Genomic DNA, 23,375 nt, shown 5'->3' with positions numbered 1-23,375 from the left:
ATTTGTAACTGTATAAGGGTGGAGATACCCTCCATAGAATCCATTGACAACACCTCCGTACAAACAGGTGCTCAGATAATAGATATGCTCAGAAAAAAAGCCAAAAAATAAAAAAATAAAAATTAAAAGTGTGAAATAAATTTTGAAGATAAATCCTGGTGTATCAGCTCCAAGTAAAGATAATGTGGTAATGGGTGCCCCGTCTCTGATGCGTAGTTGCGGGATGCCCACGCTCTCAGCGGTATACAACAAGTAAATCGACTGGCACTCCTGGTTTACCAAAAAGGATCAGCTGCGTCCGGTGCCTTCCGCTTTACCTCTCACGCCAGTGAGGGACAAATGTATAGGATTCCACCCAGCAGCACTCAGGATGACTTATAATAAACACTTTACAGCCCGCTGTTTCTTGTCAACATTTCAGAACTTTAATATGTTCTTTCGTCAGGATACAAAAGTACAATGAAAAACAAGCTTACCTTTTAAGCTGTATATACCACACGTGCAAAGGCGCCCACCTGCCCGTCGCAGACATGGCTGGAGATGACGTCACTATCAAAATCAGTGTCTACATTAACCCCTTCACCATAGCAGAGAATGTTATAGCAAAGTTTATCTGAAAAGGCATTAAAGCATTAATAACATTAATGAATTTCTAAATTAATTCATTAATCTTATTAATGCTTTAATGCCTTTTCAGATAAACTTTGCTATAACATGCTCTGCTATGGTGAAGGGGTTAATGTAGACACTGATTTTGATAGTGACGTCATCTCCAGCCACATCTGCAACGGGCAGGTGGGCGTCTTTGCACGTGTGGTGTATATAGCTTAAAAGGTAAGCTTGTTTTTCATTGTACTTTTGTATCCTGACGAAAGAACATATTAAAGTTCTGAAACATTGACAAGAAACAGCGGGCTGTAAAGTGTTTATTATAAGTCGTCCTTAGTGCCGCCGGGTGGAATCCTATACATTTGTCCCTCACTGGTGTGAGAGGTAAAGCGGAAGGCACCGGACGCAGCTGATCATTTTTGGTAAACCAGGAGTGCCAGTCGATTTACTTGTTGTATACCACTGAGAGCATGGGCATCCCGCAACTATGCATCAGAGATGGGGCACCCATTACCACATTATCTTTACTTGGAGCCGATACACCAGGATTTATCTTCAAAATTTATTTCACACTTTTAATTTTTTTTTTTGGGCTTTTTTTCTGAGCATATCTATTATCTGAGCACCTGTTTGTACGGAGGTGTTGTCAATGGATTCTATGGAGGGTATCTCCACCCTTATACAGTTACAAATTGGTGACACATTCAGCTATTCAGAAGCAGAAGCTGAACAAATCTTGCATGTGGAATGCTTGGTAGAACAACACACTGCTTCTAATGAGGATTTATACAAGGAATGGATCAAATTGAAAAAACGGGAAACGGATTACAGATATCATTGCATTACATTATCGGATTATTACAAATCCAAGAAAATTCCCCGTGGATTTCGCATTAAGAATATCCCTACAATTGGACGTCATGATGTTAATTTTTGTAAAAAATGGGTTGCCATTCTTAACAAATGCTCTCTAGATTTAATCTTGCTCATGATAGAGGAGGCGACTAAAGAACTTAATATTACCAAAACCAACTTGGCAAAGTTTGAAGTTAAACATAAAACAACCTTATCTGGAGACAGTAATACTAATTGGCTTGACAAATTAAGCAGCCAACTGGATCAATACACGAAAGAACTTATCAAATTCAAACGAAACAAGATGGATACAGTCAATAGAGACTATGATACACATCAAGTCTATAATTGGCTGACGGGAACCAGATATCAAAATCGACGTCCACAGAAAGCACGTAGATATAGGAACTATATCACTAATACGGAATCCTCCGCAGATTCGACCAATTCAGTCAGCGATGGTGAGTTTGTTTCCACTCCGACACATCAGCTACAACACCCTTTAGGTGTAACAACACGGGCCCTGGCATCCGGATCAAGAGAAATCGCACGAGGAGGTCACAACAAAACAAAAGGGAAAGGAGGAAGGAAACCACAGACACAACCGAAAATTTGATTTTCAATTTATTGGATTTACCATTATCGAAAGCAGAAACATCGGTATTGAACAAAGGCCTTTCTTTTGTCCCCATGGTAAATTTTGACCCATTCCATTGGCAAGTGGAGAATTTCAAACTAAATAGATCCTTACGCATTAAGGAATTTTTCTCTAGAGAACCAGCAAATAAAATTAATAAGGAATTAATTCCGCCAAAATTAAAAGCAATACAACCAATATCAAAGTTCGATCCGCTATCCAACAATGCCACATTAGCCACTTTCTCCAGACTATTGGGAGATTCAGTACAACAACATAATCTAAAAGATCCTAAGATTCAAAAAAATTTGACTAGGAATGAAAGATTAGCTATCGATTCTCTACGCAAAGATGAAAACATCGTTATCAGACCCTCAGATAAGGGAGGGTCGATTGTCATACAAAATATGTCGGATTATAAATCAGAGATTGAACATCAATTGGAGGATAAGTCTACCTATGTACAGCTCAAGGGAGATCCAACTACCATATATAAAAAAGAATTGGAATTGATCATTGATACGGCAGTGAAAGAGGGTTTACTATCAACTGAACTACAAAAAGCACTTATTTGTGAATATCCCATTATTCCACTGCTCTACACGGTACCAAAAGTACACAAATCCCTGTCACAACCCCCTGGCAGACCAATCATCTCTGCCAGGGGGTCGTTATTTCAACCAATTTCTATATATTTAGATTTCTTTCTACAGGAATGTGTACAAGAACAACCCACTTTCCTAAAAGATACGAGCACGTTGCTTAATATTTTGGAACATCTACCTCCATTACCACCGGGTTTGCTATTGTGTACTGTGGATGTGATGAATCTTTACACCTGTATTCCACAAAAAGCGGGCATCCAAGCAGTGCGAGAACTAATTACTAATAATCCCTTATACAAAGGATCAGATGTAGGTTTATTCCTACAACTATTAGAACTCACATTGATTAGGAATTATTTTTATTATGATGGCAGGTTTTTTCTCCAAGTAGCAGGGTGTGCAATGGGGTCGGCGGTCGCACCTTCATTTGCTAACAGTTTCATGTTTACAGTTGAACATAATGTCTTTTTTCTAATTCTAACATCAGTCAAAAATTATTTTTGTTTCTAAGTTACATAGATGACTTACTAATTTTGTGGACAGGTACCAGGGATGAGTTTCAACATCTCATAGAAGAGCACAATTTAAGAGATCATCCAGTCAAATTCACTTTTGAGATCAGCACTAGCCACATTAATTATCTAGATGTTTTAATTCAAATTAAACAGGGTAAACTATGTACCACTCTTTACAAAAACCAACAGATAGGAACAACTTTCTACATAGTGGAAGCTGCCATCCAAAAAACCTTAAATATAGCTTGCCTTATTCTCAGTTTTTGAGAATCTGTCGTATCACCTCAGACAGATTGGAAACAGTTAAATTATGCGATGATTTATGTATTAAGTTTCAACAACGTGGTTACAACATAGATACATTAGAAACACAGAAAGAGAAAGCTTTATCTATACCTAGACGAGATCTATTGAGACCTGTCATTAAAAATAAAAATAAAGCTACCAACAGATTGACATGGGTCAATAAATTTAATAACAGCAGTACCATTGTATCAAACCAAACTAAACAATTGTGGCCATTAATCTCTGGAGACCCTTCACTAAAAGGTCTGCATAACTATAAAATAATGCATAGTTATGAAAGAGGTAGTAACCTCAGGGACCTGTTAGTTAAAACAGATGACACCAGTAAAAACGTGATTGCAAAGGGTTTCTTAAGCAAAAAGAGAGGTTGTTTCAAATGTATAAACTGTACCACGTGTAATTATATGATCAGCGGAGATTCTTTCCCACATCCTCAATCTGGTAAATTAATAAACATCTTACATTATGTGACATGCACTAGTAAGTACGTTATCTATCTTATTAATTGCCCCTGCAGTAAGTACTATGTAGGGAAAACATCGAGGATGTTCAAGGAGAGGATGGCTCTCCACAGGAGCGCTATCCGTTTAGCGTTGACTAGAGGAAACTCAGATCAGCCGGTTGCCAAGCATTTCGTAGAAGCGAATCATAGCTTGGCAACATTAAGGTATAGAATCATAGATTATGTCCCTCCACCTAAGTGAGGTATGGTTCGTTCAAAATTATTACTCCAAAAGGAATCCCAATGGATCTTTAAATTAGATACAATATTTCCAAAGGGGTTAAATGAACAGCTCGGTCTTAATTGTTTTCTATGAAGTGGGTTCATACCTATGACAATATACACATCTTAGTATACAGCTTTACACCCATGTTTCTTTATTTATAGTGTCACATATGTAATATTTATATGGGTGTAAGTGTTACCTCATTGAAGTAAAGTAATTCATTAATGTTATTAATGCTTTAATGCCTTTTCAGATAAACTTTGCTATAACATGCTCTGCTATGGTGAAGGGGTTAATGTAGACACTGATTTTGACAGTGACATCATCTCCAGCCGCGTCTGCGATGGGCAGGTGGGCGTCTTTGCACGTGTGGTGTATACAGCTTAAAAGGTAAGCTTGTTTTTCATTGTACTTTTGTATCCTGACGAAAGAACATATTAAAGTTCTGAAACGTTGACAAGAAACAGTGGGCTGTAAAGTGTTTATTATAAGTCGTCCTGAGTGCCACTGGGTGGAATCCTATACATTTGTCCCTCACTGGCGTGAGAGGTAAAGCAGAAGGCACCGGATGCAGCTGATCCTTTTTGGTAAACCAGGAGTGCCAGTCGATTTACTTGTTATATATATATTTATATATATATATATATATATAAATAAATATATATATATATATATATATATATATATATATATATTATACGATACAACCATTCTAAAGCTACATACAAATTCTAAGGTCTAACCAATTAGAAAAGTTAATTTATGGGGAGGGAAATCCAATTATATGTTTTACTCGTTATTATCATGTGTCTTGTGGTAATATTCTGTCCTTTGGAGCACCTCTCAAGCTAAGAAACAGCAGGACATTGTTGCCTAATTTACCAGTGTACACATATTTCCTATAAATATATTCTTTGTTTTTAGTTATTGTCATTTATCTTATAATTGAAGGCTCTCATGTGTTATTATTAATGCTGTTTATTGTCTCACTGCTGGGAGTTAATCCATATGCTGTTTATTTAATAAAATATCATTTATATTAATTTAGCATTGATTTCTAAGCGCAATTACATCTTTTTTTTCTCTTTTAATTACACATACACATTATGAGTGTTTCATAAAACATTCTTCCTGCCATAATAATTACCACATTTACCAAGTATAGAATAAGTTCAAATCATCTCTTGTTCTTTTTCTTTGTTGTGTAGAATTTTCTTTAGTATGTGTAAGACACACTCATTTTTTTCATTATGTAGCTATTTGGATAATTAGGTAAATATTTATTTATGTTTTTTGGAGAAATACATTTTACATATTATTTTAGACTTCACTTATACCCCTTTTACACCAGAGCTAAAACCCGTTTTTTTGAAGGGTTAACCCGGGCAGCTCCCTGGTGTAAAAGCGGAGAGGGTTGGATTGCCGGGTCGAGTAACCCGGCAATCCAACCCAGGTAATTAGCAGGGTTTAACAAGGGCGTAGCCCGTGAAACCCTGCTGTGAGAACAGCACACTCTGGGTCACGATGACCTGGAGTGCACTGATAGCCGGCCAATTGGTCCGGCTTCAGTGGCGCTTGGAGATGATGCCATCTCCAAGTGACCACTGGAAAAGCTGCAGACCCGACTCCGGTGTGAGCGGCGCCGACTTGGGAATATCCCGAGTCGGCGCCGTCAAAATTCTGGGTCTGATCCGGATAGGAACTTTGTTCCAACTCCGGGTCAGACCCGGAATTTAGGTGGAAAAGGGGTATAACTAGCACCTAGAGATCTGGGTGTAATCCTTATAGCTATTTGTAGACAAAAACCATTGTTACAACACAAACAAAAAGTAATATCATTGTGTCCCAAGCTCATAAATACTTTAATTTGTTAAGTAAAACACAAGTGTATATATGAACCTTACACTTATAGAAAACAAATTATTTTTTAACAGAATAGTGAGCTGGAAGCAAAATGTTTTCTCCAATAGTTAAGCTTTTATACTTAGTGAAGTCTACCTGGGCAGGAATGGGTAAGAGGCAAGCTATTACATGTGGGGTGCATCTGCTTCAGCCTACTGGCATAATGGAGACTTAATGATAGATTTTCTGGAAATAAAAATTGGAGTTGATTAGATTCTAGCTCACATGTCTCTAGTACAGTTTAGAAAATTATAGCTGTTATCTGATTGGTTGCTATGGACACCAACTCCACAGTTCCATTTTGGATGTATTATTAAAATTGCCCCTTAGTATTGATATTTATTTGTATTCCTAATAATCTCAACACAGCCAACTTTATATCTTTATTCTTTAAACTGTATATCAGAGGGTTTAACATGGGAGTCACTGTCGTATATAATATAGAAAAAACCTGTTCCATAATATTGTTGTGGTCTGAGGCTGGTATGATAAATACTGATGAACCTGTCACATAGAAGATAACAATGACAATAAGGTGAGATGAGCAGGTAGAGAAGGCTTTTCTTCTTCCATCAATAGATTTAATATTAAATATGATCTTTAGGATTTTTGCATAAGATGTCAAACTGCAGAAAAATGGTAAAAATCCAAATAACAATAATTCTACATAAATAACATTAAAAAAGATTTCTGATCCTCTGCAGGAGATGTTAGTCAGAGCTCTGGAATCACAATAAAAATGCTGAATTGTACTAGAATTACAGAAAGACATATTTGTAGCAGAAACTGTCAGTAGTGATGAATTTAAACCTGCACAGAGCCAGATGGCAGCCACAAATAGGAAACACATTTTCTTATTCATGATACTATGATAGCGTAATGGGCTGCAAATTGCAACATTTCGGTCATACGCCATTGCAAGTAATAAAAGATCTTCTGTGCAAGCAGCTAAAAATGCAAAGTACATCTGGGTGAAGCATTGTGTAAGGGAAACTGTGTTATTCCCAGACAGTAATATGTCCAGCAGTTTTGGCACAATGACTGTTGTATAACACATATCTACAAAGGACAAGTTGCAGAGAAACATATACATGGGAGTGTGTAACTGATCATAAAGACATATCACAGTAGCTATAATTGTATTCATTAATAATCCAGTCAAGTATAGCAATGTAAAAATAATAATAATTAGAGCTTTGTTGTTACCTGTATTGTGAAATGGCAAAATGTGAAATTCTTTAGTAGATGTATAGTTGTCCATGATAAATTGTCTAATACTGGAACAGTAAAAAAAAATTACATTTCCATTATTATGTGACAAAAATAATGAAAAAACACTGTGAAATTATTTTTTATTTGTGCAATACTTATTCAACTATCCTTTACCCCTGCCTTAGAGCTAATCTAACTCAATGATGTCAAATGTGATCATAGCATAAAACATTATAAATAAACAAGTGAGAGAGTAGGTGAAATCCTGCATGTTTCTTTTCTATGTATTGAAAACACATTAAAAAGGCAACGGTTGAATTTTGCATCCACAGTAAAACAAATTACTGTTTTTACTTACAAAACACCCAGTTAAAATTAAACACAAAGGCAAACAATAATTAAGCTCAAAACATCCTTAATGAGCCAATTGACAATTAATTACTGATGACTGATGCTTTTAATTACCAACAGGGGAAAACTGCAACTCCCAACAGTGGAATCAAGTGCTATCACACTTATCAAGTGCTATAGTACATCTAATAAAAACATAAAACAATTATAATCCACCTGGCAGTTGTATTGAAAGATAAAATATATGCACAACAATAAGACACAGGATAAAAAAAGCTAATATGAAAGAAAATGTCAATTTAACTATCAATATTAGATTTTTCAAGTATAATCAAAAACATCACTAAATACACTTAATGGTTTCAGAAATAAAAATAATTAGTTTTCACAAAAATAAGTCCAAGCAGCCAAAGTGCTCTGTTATTAGCTTATTTAAATTAGTTGACTTGATCCAGTTAATGAATCAGATGATTTTTTTTAAGTATAAGGTAGTTATTGCAATTAAAAGGTAAAGTGAGAGAGTTTAGAGGTATCATTGTTGCAAATTTTATTTGAGGGTCCTTACAAAGATGACATAGAGTGTTTTCTGATTTCAATCCAATGACATTGTGCAAAAAACACTGTCTTTGAAGAAAGAATTTGTCAGGGTCTCAATGTGTTTCTCCACCTCTATCAATGTTAAACACTCTATTCTATTTTGTTTGTTTTATTTATTTTTGATTAGGGGAGAAAAGCCTTGTTGTATTGGAATTGATGGGAATTTTAATTGTCTACATCTTTTTTAATAGTTATAGTTCTAGTTGAAGATAATTAAATGATTGCATATGTTTGGATTCCACTCACTACCCTTTTTTATCTAGTCCCTGGGAGCAAGATGCTGTTATGATTGTTTTCTTCTAATCCCCTTTTTATTTTTTATTTGTTTTTGTTTGTCCTTGGTCACCTATGATTTTATTCCTTTGCCCCCTCCCTCTTTATCCACTTTATATCATAGTTTATAAAAAAAAATTGAGAGGAGAGGTGAGAACTGAGTAAAAATACAATGAAAATCTCTAACATTTTTCTAATCTCAAATTCATTATTCTCCTAATCTCAAACTACAATGCCTATTGGCTGCCATCACTTGTAGAAGCTGATGAGTATTAGACTCTATCTGATAGATCTTGTTTTTTGCAACTTTTTTATTCTGGAAATGAAAATTTCTCAGTTTTACATGTTAAAGTGTACAAGTTTCTTTGTTACAATGAAACTAAATGTGTACACAAAAAAGTATAAAAACTATAACTATTCATTGTCTGAAAAAATAGATGGTCTTGTAAACTACATAACACCAACACCCTAGTTAATTACTGTATAATATGCTGCCTGTCAAACATACTGTACACAATCTTGGCAAAGCCCATAATGAAAAATGGTGCACAATAGAATTGTCCTTGGGCCTTCATACCCATCCACCCTTATGTTGTATATTTAGAAGGACATACACAGTTTAAAAACCAAGAACTTCAGCAACAGGGACTACCATTATTGTGGCTGAAGTGCTTGGTTTGTTTGGGCATCCACAAAACAACCTATTATGGGCTTAATGTGGCTAACAGCATTGTTAATCATCTTAACACTCGGAAGATGTAATTATCATCTTTATACTCCTTACCCTCATCAGTGTTAACATCATCATCATTCAATATTAGCTCATCCTAACTGGAATCCACCATTACAGAAGTCTCTGTACTTTGTTACATTTGGCAGCAAAGGTCTTCATCATAGAATTTGTAGTTCTTTTTTATGAACATGAGTGTTTCCATGCTTTGAGGGAGTAGCCTCCTACACCAGTTGCTCACATGGCTCCTGGCTGTGCTAAATACTCTGACTGAGTACACACTGGAGGGTGGGCAGTTTAAGTACACCAAAGCTAGTTTGTACAAGGGGCACATTTTTTTTTCCTAACAGTAATCAAAATGAATGTTTGCCATGCTAATTTGAGCATTGCCATTAAAATAATCCTACACCATTATATTGATGCTTAGTGTATCAGATTGAGTCAGAGTATAGGTGTCAATGTTGGCAATTTGACATTTGTTGGCAGTAAATTTTCAATATATTATTAAAGTTGATGTTTTCATTAACATTGCAAAATATAGTTTAGATTGTTGGTGCCCCTTCTTAAACTTTACTTCCCCTGGACCAGCTTTAGTACTGTAGATGTTCAAGTACTATCATGATTGCTGGTAGTAGCCACAGCTTTTGTACAGGGTTGCTGCTCCTGCTCTTCTGTCGACTGATCCATATGGACTCTCATTGCTCCTATTATAAGGGTGGAACTCTAATAATATTATATTTCTTAGCACACAACAGTTTCATTTTCCTTTATTTAAAAGTGCCTAAACACACAACACAGTGCCTCAGAGTGTTTCTAGTAATGTGACACATTAATAATGATGTTATATATTTTAACACACAAGTTTTATATTAAATTTTTAAACAGTGCATGAAGGTCTTAAATACACAACAAACTGCCTCACAACACCTCTAATATAAGCTAGGTGGAACTCTAATGACATAATATTTTTTTAACAAACAAGTTTATATTAAAATTGATTACAGTGCATGAACACAATTCAAATTGCCTCACAGTGCTACTAGTATAATGGTGGAACCCTAATAGTAATGATAATGTTATAATATTTTTTTGTCTTATTGAAAAGTGTCCTAGTAGAATTTTTAATTAATACAGTGCTGGAGTCCATTCCTATGGTATAGCATTTTTTGTGCTTCGCAATGGCCCTTTAACACAGTGCTCCTAAACTTTATTGTTAGGAAAAAAGTGCTCCAGTAGGCTTATTTGCTTCTGTACACTCCTATTGCATTGTTTTGTGCCTCACAGACTGCTGCAGCCAGACAACAGTATCCCTGCCTTAACAGTGCTCCTAATTATTTTCTAAAGAGCCCCAAAACCCACACCATTCCCCTCTTGTCTCCAGTGAGAAATGGTACCTAATCAAGAGGGAAGGACTTTAATATGCAATCCAAAACACACCAGATCCGATGCTGGGAAGATTTCACATTTAGGAATCCAATTAATATGTCTATGGCTCATCCAGTGCACATGATTTCATAGTTGCTAATAAACCTTAGACATTAATTTAGACCATCATTATTGTACAATATATAATCCTAACTAATAATAGTGTCTAATTCAAAATCATACAGCCCAAAATCAAATTCACATAATATATTACACCTATAATATTAAATAAATACCAAATACATTAGATCTTTATACACAAATAAATAAGTGCAATAAAGAATATATATATATATATATATATATACATACAGTATGTAATCAGAAGTTTGTTTGTGAATATTTTCCACAGCTCTCAAGGTAAAGCTGCCAAATCTTACATAGTTATTTAGTATCAAAAATCTTAGCTATTAGACCACATAGCAATAACAAGACAAATCAACAAATGGATAAATCTTATATATTAAATTCATTGCTTGGTTTGTCTGTCCAGTAATGCATTTGGACACCCTTCCACCAATTGGGATGATACATGAGGTGGTCTAGTTGAATCCTGGCCAGGTTATAGGGAAGATTAGTGTCCCAGTCAGATCTTCTGTGTACACTGGGCAGAAATTTGACCCGGGGAGCCTGTTAAGAGCCTTCCACTAGATGGATTTGGATGAAAGCTTCACAGAGTGGTAACATTGAATCCCAAAAGAAATACTAGGGGATTGTGGTCCTGGTCAGACCTCCTGTTTGTGTATGCTGGGCAGAACTTTGACACTGGAAGCCTGTTCTGGGCCTTCCAATAAATGGACTTGGATGAAAACTTCACAAAGCGGTGGCAAATGGTCTGGGGTGCCGAAAGGAGTTAATCTCATGGTGAAGTGTATTGGCATAAACTTTCAAACAGGGAGCCTGTTCTGGGCCTTCCACTGGATGGAGAATAAAGTGTCTTTATAGCATAAGATTCACAAGGATAATATACTGGATATTACATACTGTAGAATACAAATAGCCTAATTACGAACTAAAGCCCCATGATCATATACTGGGGTTTATGTACTAGGTTCCAATTGAATGGAGCCATCTGTTTTTCTACAATATTATGGCTACATTTGAAGTAGCAATCAGTTATAATGCTGAATAAGCCTTATAGCTGATTGCTTCTTTAAATGTTGCCACAATTTCACAGAAAAACAGATAGCTCCATGAACTCAGGACCTATTATATAACCCCTCATAGCCTTTAATGAATATATTTGCAATGAAGTTAAGACTAATTTGCTGTAAATTGCATCTTGATGTGTTTTACACTCAGAATATGAAGCAGTAGTACATATATATATGAATATTATCATACTTTTGAGTGTATTTCATTGTACGTGGACAAATCATGGATTTATATTAAATATAAAGAACAGCATCAGTATTCTGAAATACTTTTTCAATGACCCTGTTTCTATATTCAATTACCTTTGAGCTGATAAGCAGCAAATTCTGGGTCTGATTCTAAGTGCATGTAATACCCCTTTTCCACCAAAATTCCGGGTCTGACCCGGAGTTGGAACAAAGTTCCTATCCGGATCAGACCCGGAATTTTGCCGGCGCTGACTCGGGATATTGCCGCTAACACAGCAGTTGGGTCTGCATAGACCCGGCTTTTGCGGAGTGAAAGTGGATGCTTGGAGATGATGTCATCTCCAAGCGCCACTGAAGCCGGACCAATCAGCCGGCTAGCAGCGCACTCCAGGTCATCATGACCCAGAGTGCGCTGTTCCCATAGCAGGGTTTCACAGGCTACACCCGTGTTAGACCCTGCTAGTTACCTGGGTTGGATTGCTGGGTCACTCGACCCGGTGATCCAACTCTCTCCCCTTTTACACCAGGGAGCTGGCCGGGTTAACCCTTCAATATCCCGGGTTTTAGCTCCGGTGTAAAAGTAGTATTAGTCTGAATGCAGCCACATATAGCAATTTGTAGAAAACACATTGTTATATCAGAATTTCTAAAGTGATATACTGTAATCAAATTAATATACATGCTGCATTCACATGCTACATTGTTGAACCAGTTTGCTTTGTTGAATTATTCTTGAAAGTCTGTCCATATCACCATTGTATCTTATAGGTGTGTGCAACACATTATAAACAGTACTGTCTTGTGTATGGGGGAATTTATTTCAAATACTCACTAATCATAGATCATGATCAATTTAACAGTATGTTGTCTTACCTTACCAGGAATGGCAAATCTTTTAAAAAGTCATCATGTTAGTTTCTACTTCAAATTAAAGATAAAATGTCACAAATGTAACAAATAAGTTGAGTCCTGCTGCAATAAACTGTATCAGCCCAATCCTATTCCCTTAAGCCTGCCCAATCAGGTAAGGTAATGATATATAAAGGTCTAGGGATAAGATCTAAGGTGATACAGACATATACTGTACATCAAATATTACCGAATAATATATTCAAACCAAAAGGTTGTCAAGGCAACTTTTAACTCTGAATCACATCAACTCCAATATGCGAGACATGAAAAATAAACACAAAAAAGAAAAACATATGTGAAGTATTGCTAAAAATCACAGAGACCTGGACTTTTATTTGGAGGTATGCAATAGATCTGATGCATGTTTAAGTCCATACCATTTTTACCTTCAAGTGGACATATTGCTATAAATGCTTTCTTTTTTCCATCAATAACTGACTGTGGATATTGAGATCCTCTTTTTGATTGTGCCTATTGGTTCTTTGTTTTTATTATTAGCTGCTTGGAATAAAGTATTGTTGATTTTCTACATCGATTATGTGAAATAATCTTATTAGGAAGTTTAAAGATACTCTTACATGTGGATCACAACCTTTCATTACGTGAGTTGGAGTACGCTTTTCTTTCACGCCCTTTTTTGCTACACGGTGAAATATATGGAAAGAAACCTTTACACACATTTCCCACACACTCCTTAAGTGAGTTTATGGTATGCCTATCCATATAACTAGAGGTGATGAGATCCTTTTCTGTTCTGATTGATATACACTTCGGATCGAAGAAATATCTTCATCACCTTCATCTTCCTTATACACAAAGAGAAAATATCCATTTCAGTAATTTTAGCAATACTTCATATATGTTTTTCTTTTTTGTGTTTATTTTTCATATCTTGCATATTGGAGTTGATCTGATTAAGAGGGAGAAGTTGCCTTGACAACCTTTTGGTTTGAATATATTTTTAGGTTTTATTTGATGTATATGTCTGCATCTCCTGAGATCTTATCCCTAGACCTTTATATAAAGATAACATTTATTAATTCTTAATCACAGCATATGTCTGCATTTTCAGGAAAACAAATATAGTACAATAAAATCACTGCTAACATTTCCTATGGTTAAAATAAATCTCACGGCAGTGCCTGTCTCTCTCCTGAATTGTTTCCTACAGTAGATATTCTGTTATGTGCAGATTCCTAAATACAATTGAATAGCTAGTAATACAGATATAAGGCTACAGATTACTCACAGACTCCTAAATGTAGATAAAAAGCTCAGCATGCTCTGGGGAATGACACACATAAGAAGTGTTTTCTGTCACAGAACTTGTTACTGCATATGATAGGCATGTAACAGTGAAGGGAATTTATACTCTTGAAGGTAGAGTGTTATCGCATAAGAGGTCCACAGGGAAAATCCTTTACTTAGTAAATTGCATCATACTGTACATATACACATTTGGGTTTATTAAACTCAATCTTTAAATCCAAATCAAGTACTTTTATAACTAAAATAGTTTTCTGATGTTATGTTTTATGTATTAGAAAAGTGTATTGCTAAACTGTTTTTGAACCCTTTATGAACAATTATAATATTTTCTACATGTAGGGCCTGAATCTGAGTTGCACGACACATTGATGTTGGTCCCAGTTGAGCATTTTTTACTATTGAGCAATTCTCTATATCACATTGAGTATGCATCACATGATGTGTGAACAGATTCACTGAACGCATTTCGATGCACTGTCTTAGAACTGTATAGAAAATGTATTGGGTGTTCCCAGGCAGTGACTGAGTGGTGTGTATTGGGACACACAGAGATGGTTCATATAATAGGAGTGTTATGGGTGCATGGGCAGATTGGGAACTAAAAGTGGTACTGGAAAACTTTGTGGAAGTGGTCTCATGTGGGTGGCACCAATACAACTGTAGGCATAGCCATCACCAAAGTGTCCCTATCCACACACCTTAAAAAGAGAGTGGCAAAGCACATACTACTCAGACCTCCTCCCATGTCTCCAGATGTAACTCAAACCCAGGGGCATATATCTATAATGGGTGCCGGGTGTGCGGTGCACATGGGCCCCTGGGTCCAGGGAGGACCTGCACCGCACACCCTGCACCCATACTTTGTAATACTTACCTCTTCGAAGTCCCACGTCGGGTCTCCCAGCGCTGTTCAAATGCCAAAAAATGGCCATCGAGGCCATTTTTCTGGCATTTTGCGGAAGCACTCTGAGGAGGTCTCCAGGAAAATGGCATCTGCACCATTTCCCTGGGGATCTGCACCTATGCAGTAGAACCTAGGCACACTCTAGTGCCCAGAGTCTATTCATTCTATGGTGGCTGGCCAGCCACATCAGTCGGCTGCCGGCCACCGGAGTGAGAGGAGGGGCCCTGTGACAGGCGATGCACATGGGCCTCCTCCTCTCTTAATATGCCCCTGCTCAAACCACCACAACCGCTTCCAAATAACACACCTAGGGACTCATTTATCAATGAGTTTTATCATTCACATTGAGTGATAAAAGTTGTTGCTTGTGATTAGTGATACCTAAGCCAATCAGCCCCCAACTGTCATTTTTCAAACAGATGATTATCACATGCAGCCATTTTTATCACTCATTCTGAATGATAAAAATCATGGGTTAAATGATGCCCTTACTCCTCTTACCATTCCACCTGCTACCACATGCCCCAACACACCATTCTGACCACCCCACATGCCACTCTGAATACCTCACATGCCTCTACATGCTATAACACATGCCAGTCTGACCTCAAATGCAGGGGACTCCAATGCACCTAGAGAAACACCTCTATATGCAGTGCTGCACCTCTCAATGCTTTTGGATGTTTATAGTCAAAATGTCGACAATACAATTTTATCATAACACTAATCTTCACCTATAATGCACCCTAACACCCCACCTAATTGCACAGTAACCCTAAATGAAACCTAACCCTAACTGCAGTCAACCCTTACAATAGCCTAACCTTAACCTCAGCCAAACTCTTATCTACCTAACCCTTCCCTAACTACAGCCTAACCCAATCCTCACTACAGTCTAATCCTTAGCTACTTTTCACACACAATGTTTTTGTCTGGGCAAAAATAAAGCCTGACTGTTATTTTTCCTTCGGAACAGTCCCTTTCACAAAAATCATTTTGTGCCATGTGTGATGTTTTTGCCATGTGTTTTGAATCTTGTTTCAATCTTTAACACTGAAATCGTGATCACCAGCCATCCTAGTCAGTGGTTATCATGGCTGAAACATGGCGACCATGTTGTGTTTATGTCATGTTTGTGCATTGTGGAAGCCCACATTTATTGTAACTTCCACTAAAGTTAAACAATGGTAGGTTTCCGGTTCCGGGTTCATGTAGTATGCAGCCCCGTGTAGGAGCTCCGCTTTACTCCAGGCAACATCCCCTTTTTCAACGCACATACTGCCTCCCAACTATTGCCTACCTGTGTGATTTTGTTCCGGTACTTGTCCGGATCAGTTAGATGCACTCCCCGCGCTTGTAGTAGCCGCCGCTTCCCAGGAGCAGGACCTCACGGGTGATGCCGCAGGCGGTGAACCACCTGATCCGCCAACGCAATATTGACACACTGCTCCTGGAGAAGCTCCGTTCTTAATTGGAGTTTTACATTAGGTTGGTGGTCACTTGGAGTCTGTTTGGCAGACACTGCCATCAATCTTTTTTTTTTTTTCCCGTACAGCAAACACTGAGCAGGCTTGGGCTACAAACAATAACACCTACAACCTACTGGGGGTGCCTTACCCTGCACATTTCAATTAACCCTTTCCTTGCCCACTAGTTAAACTATATAAGTTTTGCAGTGGGAAACTTAGAGAGAAAACAGATACTGTCATTTCTGCTGAACCAAACTTATGTCACAGTTTCTGCTCTTATGAGATATTGAGCTTCCTTCTCATTTATCCTCTCATTTGCTATTCATTATAGCACAATCATTTAAAGTGATTGCTACTTGCAGTATACATAATATTTTATTATAATTGTGCTTGCATGAAGAAATATTTACGTACTCCATCCTGCTCTTCTTCTTCCATTCCAAAGCCTCCGCGTCGGGAAAAACATCACGGATGCAATAACATGGCACCCGAGGAAGATTTAGAGGTCACTCCTCCTGCCCACAAAAAAGCTGCAGCACAAGTTGGAGATCATCCTACAGATCCTATTACTTAGGGAGACATCGTTGAAGCAATCAAAAGCACAATGACCCCTCTGTTGTCACAGGCAGTATCTGATATCAAAGATCAGCTTCAACAATTGTCGGTCAGAGTTACGGATACAGAAAACAGATTAGGTGCAACATTCCAAGATGTTTTGGATCTTAAAGGAAAGGTTCAAATATTACAGAAAGATAATTACTACTTGCGCAATAAAATAGATGACATTGAGAATCGCTCATGGCGCAACAACATTTGTTGGCCTCCCTGAATCTGTCAAAGGCCCAGCCTTGGCCCATTTTGTTAGAAATACTCTTCCATCTCTACTGGAAATTACTGAATCTTGCACAGACCTGGTTATCGAAAGGGTCCACAGAATAGGTCCACACCCTAAACCAGCAGACACTCGTCCCAGAGTAGTGTTGTTCAGATGCCTCAATTACCTCCATAAAGTTGCCTTCTGGTCTGCTTCCTAAAATTTATTTTATTCACTTTTTACACTTTAATAATAATTTTTATTATCACTTTATGATATTGATTATTAGGTGACAATAATTTGAATTATGAATTCACTGTGATTACACTAATAGTTTAGTATTTACAATTGTTTTTTGGTTAGCACAATCACTAATATTCTAAATCCTACACGTTATTAATTTTGATATAATTTCACTTATAAGTGTATTATCTATATCAACCAAGATTGATTATATATGATATTTAATAAGGGTTCTACTTATGAACTGTACCTTGATGTCTCTAAATATGAGTTAGTTTCATATGATGGAGATCACTAGGTAATCACTTTAATTTTATTGTTATTATATGAGTATTAGTATTATATAGAGATTATTTATTTTGGACTCGATTGAGTCACTATATGATAACTTTTATAATTACTATATATATATATATATATATATATATTTCCAATTATGAACTTAATTTGCATTATTTATTTATTTAATATTTATTACACATGCCATAATTTTATTAATATTTTGGCAATATCGATATATTATTAATAATTCTATTTTATTTATATTTATTTATATTCTGATAATATATGTGATAGTCCAGTTGTTTTTTCTGAATTATAATAGTCAGATTTTTGAACTGAATATTGATAACAACTTTTTGGTATTGTTAGGGTTTAGCAGGATGGATATTACCATGTGCTTTCTCTGGAAAGGAGGTTGGAGCCGTCATTCATTCATTTAACTAAATGTTGATTGGAGGAAGTAGCTATCAGTCATTCAGGACTGAGATGATTGGTTAGTACTCGCTTTAAAAAGATAGGCAGCCCGTAGTACGGGTTGGCCCCTACGACTAAGCCACTGGTGAAACGCGCGTCAGGGAGAGAGGACACGCTGCTTGGCGTCTCCTCCATTTTAAATGATTATACCTATGTCTGTGTAAAATTACAGTGTATGAAATCACCAACTACTAATTTGTTATAATTGTGAATCCGCTATATACAAGGGATGTTGCTGACTCCTTAATCTAACAGAAGAGTGTCTGCCTATATATGTTAAACTTATTATCAGGCAATAAGACCTGAGAATTCCATTCACACTGAGCTGGAAATTGAATCAGAGCACTGCTGGATGCACACAAATAAATATGGAATGAATGAAGCCATATAGCTATAGCTTAAAATTTTATATATGGGATGCTGTGACCAGCGCTGCTGGAATATTATATCATTATTGTGGAATGAAAGCTATATGATGATATTGACTATATATGTGAAATTGCCCACTGCTAGGAGGTTATAATTGTGAACACCTATAATGTCACTGACTCCTTGAATCAATAAAGGATTATTTGCTTCTCATACATTAAACCTATTATTAGGATGCAAGATTTCAGAATTCCATCTCATATTGTGTAGGAAATTAAATTGTAATATATATATATATATATATATATATATATATATATATATATATATATATATATATATTAGATTCTATTGTATAGAACAGCGCTGCTGGAATATTGCATCATTACTGTGGAATGAAAACTATACAATGCGACTAACTATATGTGTGTAACTGCCCACTATTAAGAGGTTATAATTGGTTGTTTGCACGTGCTAAACATTTTTGTAGGTAGTAAGATTTTAGAATTTCAATTAAATGGTGTTGGAAATTAATCGGAGCGATTGGACCTTATAGTGTCCAACATATGAGACGCTACTGTTTGTATATATCGGATCCTATCGTACAGCACTGCTGATATTTATACCACAATTAATGTTGAATGTAAGATACTAACTATATATGTCAATGTTTATAAGACAAGATAAGCGCTTTTGATAACATATACCTCAATGATAGAGGAATGATTATTATACAGCAGTAATCTATTACATCCAACATCTGTGATTCCACAGTTTATTGGCTACACTATTTAACCTGATGTTAGAAATGATATGATATTAGTACCCATTTTGGGAATATCTTATTTTATGATATATGGCTGTTAATATATTTCAGTCGAAACTGTGACATTTGGTTTAAGTAGTAAGTGAAATGATGTTCCACATTTAGAAAATATGTTATGTTTCCAATGGTAATGTGAGATACCTAGGTAACACCTTGGAATTAAGTACAGTTGAATGAATAATTGGAACCAATACTGTTGTTATAATCAATTGTGGAACAAGACACTCTCATTATTGTTACTTACCTTATACAAGCCTAAATCAGGCTCATTTCTTCTTCTTCCCTTGGGGATTTTGCGGATAATATCAGATTAATGACACACACGACATAGGTTTGTCAATATTTTAATCACCTTTTTTCTTGTACACTATTATTTTATATTTTGCCTTAATAAAAGTTATATTTTAATTCTATGAACCAGGTCCTTTTCTGTACTCTATTTATGTAGTTGTATAATCTGTGTGTGCCCACTATGAGAATACTTTTTCTGTTTTTGATCCATAATATATTGTATCTATTCTCTGGTGCACCTCCCCAATAATATCAAATTTAAGATTGGACATTGATTAGGGGAATGGATTTTGAGAGATGAGAGCTCCTGTGCGGATATATTTTGTGTTGTGTCTGCTTCCAGAGCTAACAAATCTATCATCTGGGAAGGCAAACGTCTATACATATTTCAAGACTTTTCAGTTGAACTTTCTAGAGCACGTAGGGCATTTTCACCACTCTGCTCACAACTTGTTAAAAACAAGCGCAAATTTGCTCCTATCTACCCTGCCAGACTGCGTTTATTTGAGGGTGACTCCTACAAGGATTTTTTGAATCCAGATGATGCAGAGGGTTACTTAAATGAAAAATCTCAATTTCAGCTGAAGACATATCAGATTCCAACCCACGTTGATACCTTATTTTTCTTCATTTCCTGATAGTTACTGTTTCTGGGGATTCAAAATTCTCATAATTGCTTCTTGTGTATACTTACTTGTATCTTTGAATTTATGCATTCTCATATTTCTTTTATTAATATTATTATGATTAAGATGTTTTGGAATTATGTTTCCACACTTAAAGTCACTTTCTCCAATTTATAAGTTTATGAATATTTGCTACTAATATTAACCAAATGCTAATGTAATTTAGGTGATAGACAGTGTAACACTTTTTCCATGTAGCTGGAAGTTTGGGGCACCTCTTTACCCCGGACTTCTATATTGTTTATTAATGTTGATATGTATGGCATATTACATTATTTTTTATGTGTTATTACTGACTCAATTCTGAAGTTCTCGAGGCAGGGAAGATTTCCTGATCCACTCTGGGAGATTGGCTTCGGGATTCTCTCATGCCTCCCTATTACTTACTTATCTACAATTTACAGTTGTATGTCTTTTCATGTTTGTCCTGTCTCCCCTATTTCCTTATGTTTTTCTCCTGCCCTTCTTTCCTCCCTTCATGTCATTCCCTTGATTATTATGTGAAAAGGATCGGAACAGATCATTCATTCAATACATCAGAATATATGACAGATCTTAGAATTGGCTCCTGGAACATTGGAAGTATCAACTTGCCAGCAAAATGACGTAAGATTCTTTTATACCTTTCTAAATTACACATAGACGTTGCCTTTTTACAGGAAACACACCTTACTTCACAAGAAACAGCCAAATTACAAATGTTGGGATGGTTAATCTTGGCAGCAGCTCCTTTTAATTCTAAAGCTAGAGGGGTAGTGATATTGTGTAAAAAATCCCTAAAGATATCTGTTTCCTCCTCTTTTTCAGACCCAGAGGGTCGTTATGTAATTGCCACATTCTCATTCTCTCATAATGACTATACATTATGTAATGTATACGCCCCAAACCAATATTCCAAGCCGTTCTTTCAAAAGCTTCTAGCTGTGTTAAGTCCATACTCACATTCATCCCTAATTCTATGTGTTGATTTCAACTTGGTTTCTTCCTCCTTTCTAGACAAATCGATTTCATCTGCTCGACCTAATTCTCTTCCTAAATTGGGAATCCCATTTCTTTCTAAAAGGCTTGTGTTGGTGGATGCATGGAGGGCTCTTCATCCTACAGAGAGAGAGTACTCTCGCATGTCTGCAGCCCATCATACTCTCTCAAGAATTGATTATATATTAATATCTAGCCCTTTATTGCCTAGAGTTCATGTATCTGAGATGGAGCCTATAGATCTTTCAGATCATGCACTCATCTGGATTCCTCTTCGTGTATCCACTGATAGAGGCCCCACACACCTAGCAAATTCTATATCTTTTCGCAATAAGCTAGAATCTTCATGGGAGGAGTACAAAATCAACAATGCCTCTCATGCTATATCTAACCCATCCCTCATTTGGCAGACTGCGAAGGTGGTCTTGAGAGGATTTATAATTTCTTACATCTCTTTCTTTCGCAAACAACAATCAAACGACTATATAAATTTGCAAGCAGAGCTTTCTAACCCTTTTCAAGACTATAAACAATCTCCATCCCTTATTAATAAACCAAAAATAATACTGCTAAAAAGCACTTTGAAGAATATTTACATGTTATGGGTGATAGGTTACTATTTTCAGTTAATTACCTTTTTCATAAGTTCAGCAACAAAACTGGTCATCTTTTAACTAATATCTTAAAGGGTAATTAACCCCCTATGGTAGTTCATCCACTTAGAACTTCAAGCGGCCATGTCACGACATCCAATTTTCAAATAGCCAACATAGGCCCTCATTCAGATCCGTACGCTCTGAGCAGAGCGCACGCTCTGAATGAGGGCCGGGCTCCATTTTCATGGAGCGTCCTCCTGGACGCTCGTATAGCTGTGGGTCACCACCCACAGGCTATACGAGCGTGCTTTTTGATGGCCGCGATGGTCGAGACCATCGCGACCATCGAAATTGCGAGCCGGAGCCTGCGGTTGAGGTTTTCAACCGCAAGCTCCGGAGAGATTTTGGCTCTATCAGAGCCAAAATCACTCCCACTGACATCACTAGTGATGTCAGTGGGCCGGCTTCTGACGGGAGGCGTTCCCGTGGGAACGCCCCCGTCAGGGAGGCACGCCCCCGGCACACCCACCAAAGGGGGCGTGCTGTCAATCAACATTGACAGCACGCCCCCTTTGATCGGACACAACGAGCGAAGGACTTTCCTTCGCTTGTCGCGTCTGGCGCATGCGCACGACGGAGCTCCCTCCGTCGTGCGCATGCTCAGTGCATAACATCGACCCACTTGCGAGCGGACAGCCACTCGCGAGTGGGTCTGAATCAGGCCCATAATGCATTCCTTTTAAGAATCGTTATACTCATCTCCTGAGTCAGAGACTTTAAACCCAGATTTCCCTTCAGGAGACATCGATTGGGATGCGCTCCCCTATCCCAAAATCTCTTCTAATCATAATTCTTTACTAGCAAATCCTATTTCCTTAGAAGAAGTAACTGTTGTGATTAAGCAGCTTAAACCTGCAAAAGCCCCGAGTCCGGATGGTCTCAGTGGGGAGTTTTATAAAATATTAGGTCCCAGAATTTATGACACCTTGACTTCTACTTTTAAGCACATGCTCTCACAGAACTGTTTACCCGCATACTTTAACTCAGCTATAATTAAAGTATTACCTAAGCCGGGGAGGGATTTAGCCTCGCCAGGGTCCTTACTCAATCAGGACTACAAAATTCTCACCAAAATATTAGCGGAAAGAGTTAAATTAATTCTCCCCCACATAAT

At 37.0% G+C, this 23,375-nt stretch overlaps 1 protein-coding gene across 1 annotated transcript; it reads right to left on the bottom strand.

Moving 5' to 3' along the window:
- Positions 1 to 6,470: 6,470 nt before the first annotated feature.
- Positions 6,471 to 7,418, bottom strand: LOC148534974 (olfactory receptor 1496-like). The gene has a single exon (XM_088464846.1). It carries the CDS (start codon positions 7,416 to 7,418, stop codon positions 6,471 to 6,473), a length of 948 nt encoding a protein of 315 aa, XP_088320972.1.
- Positions 7,419 to 23,375: the final 15,957 nt, after the last annotated feature.

This window comes from Taudactylus pleione, unplaced genomic scaffold (genome assembly GCF_031769625.1).
Source record: "Taudactylus pleione unplaced genomic scaffold, aTauple2 ptg000061l, whole genome shotgun sequence".
Taxonomy (NCBI): Eukaryota; Metazoa; Chordata; class Amphibia; order Anura; family Myobatrachidae; genus Taudactylus; species Taudactylus pleione.
This window is presented reverse-complemented; position numbering and strand designations above follow the sequence as displayed.

What these genes read in the sequence shown, in the direction of transcription:
- LOC148534974 (XM_088464846.1), bottom strand. Translation starts at nt 7,418, where the DNA reads ATGGACAACTATACATCTACTAAAGAATTTCACATTTTGCCATTTCAC.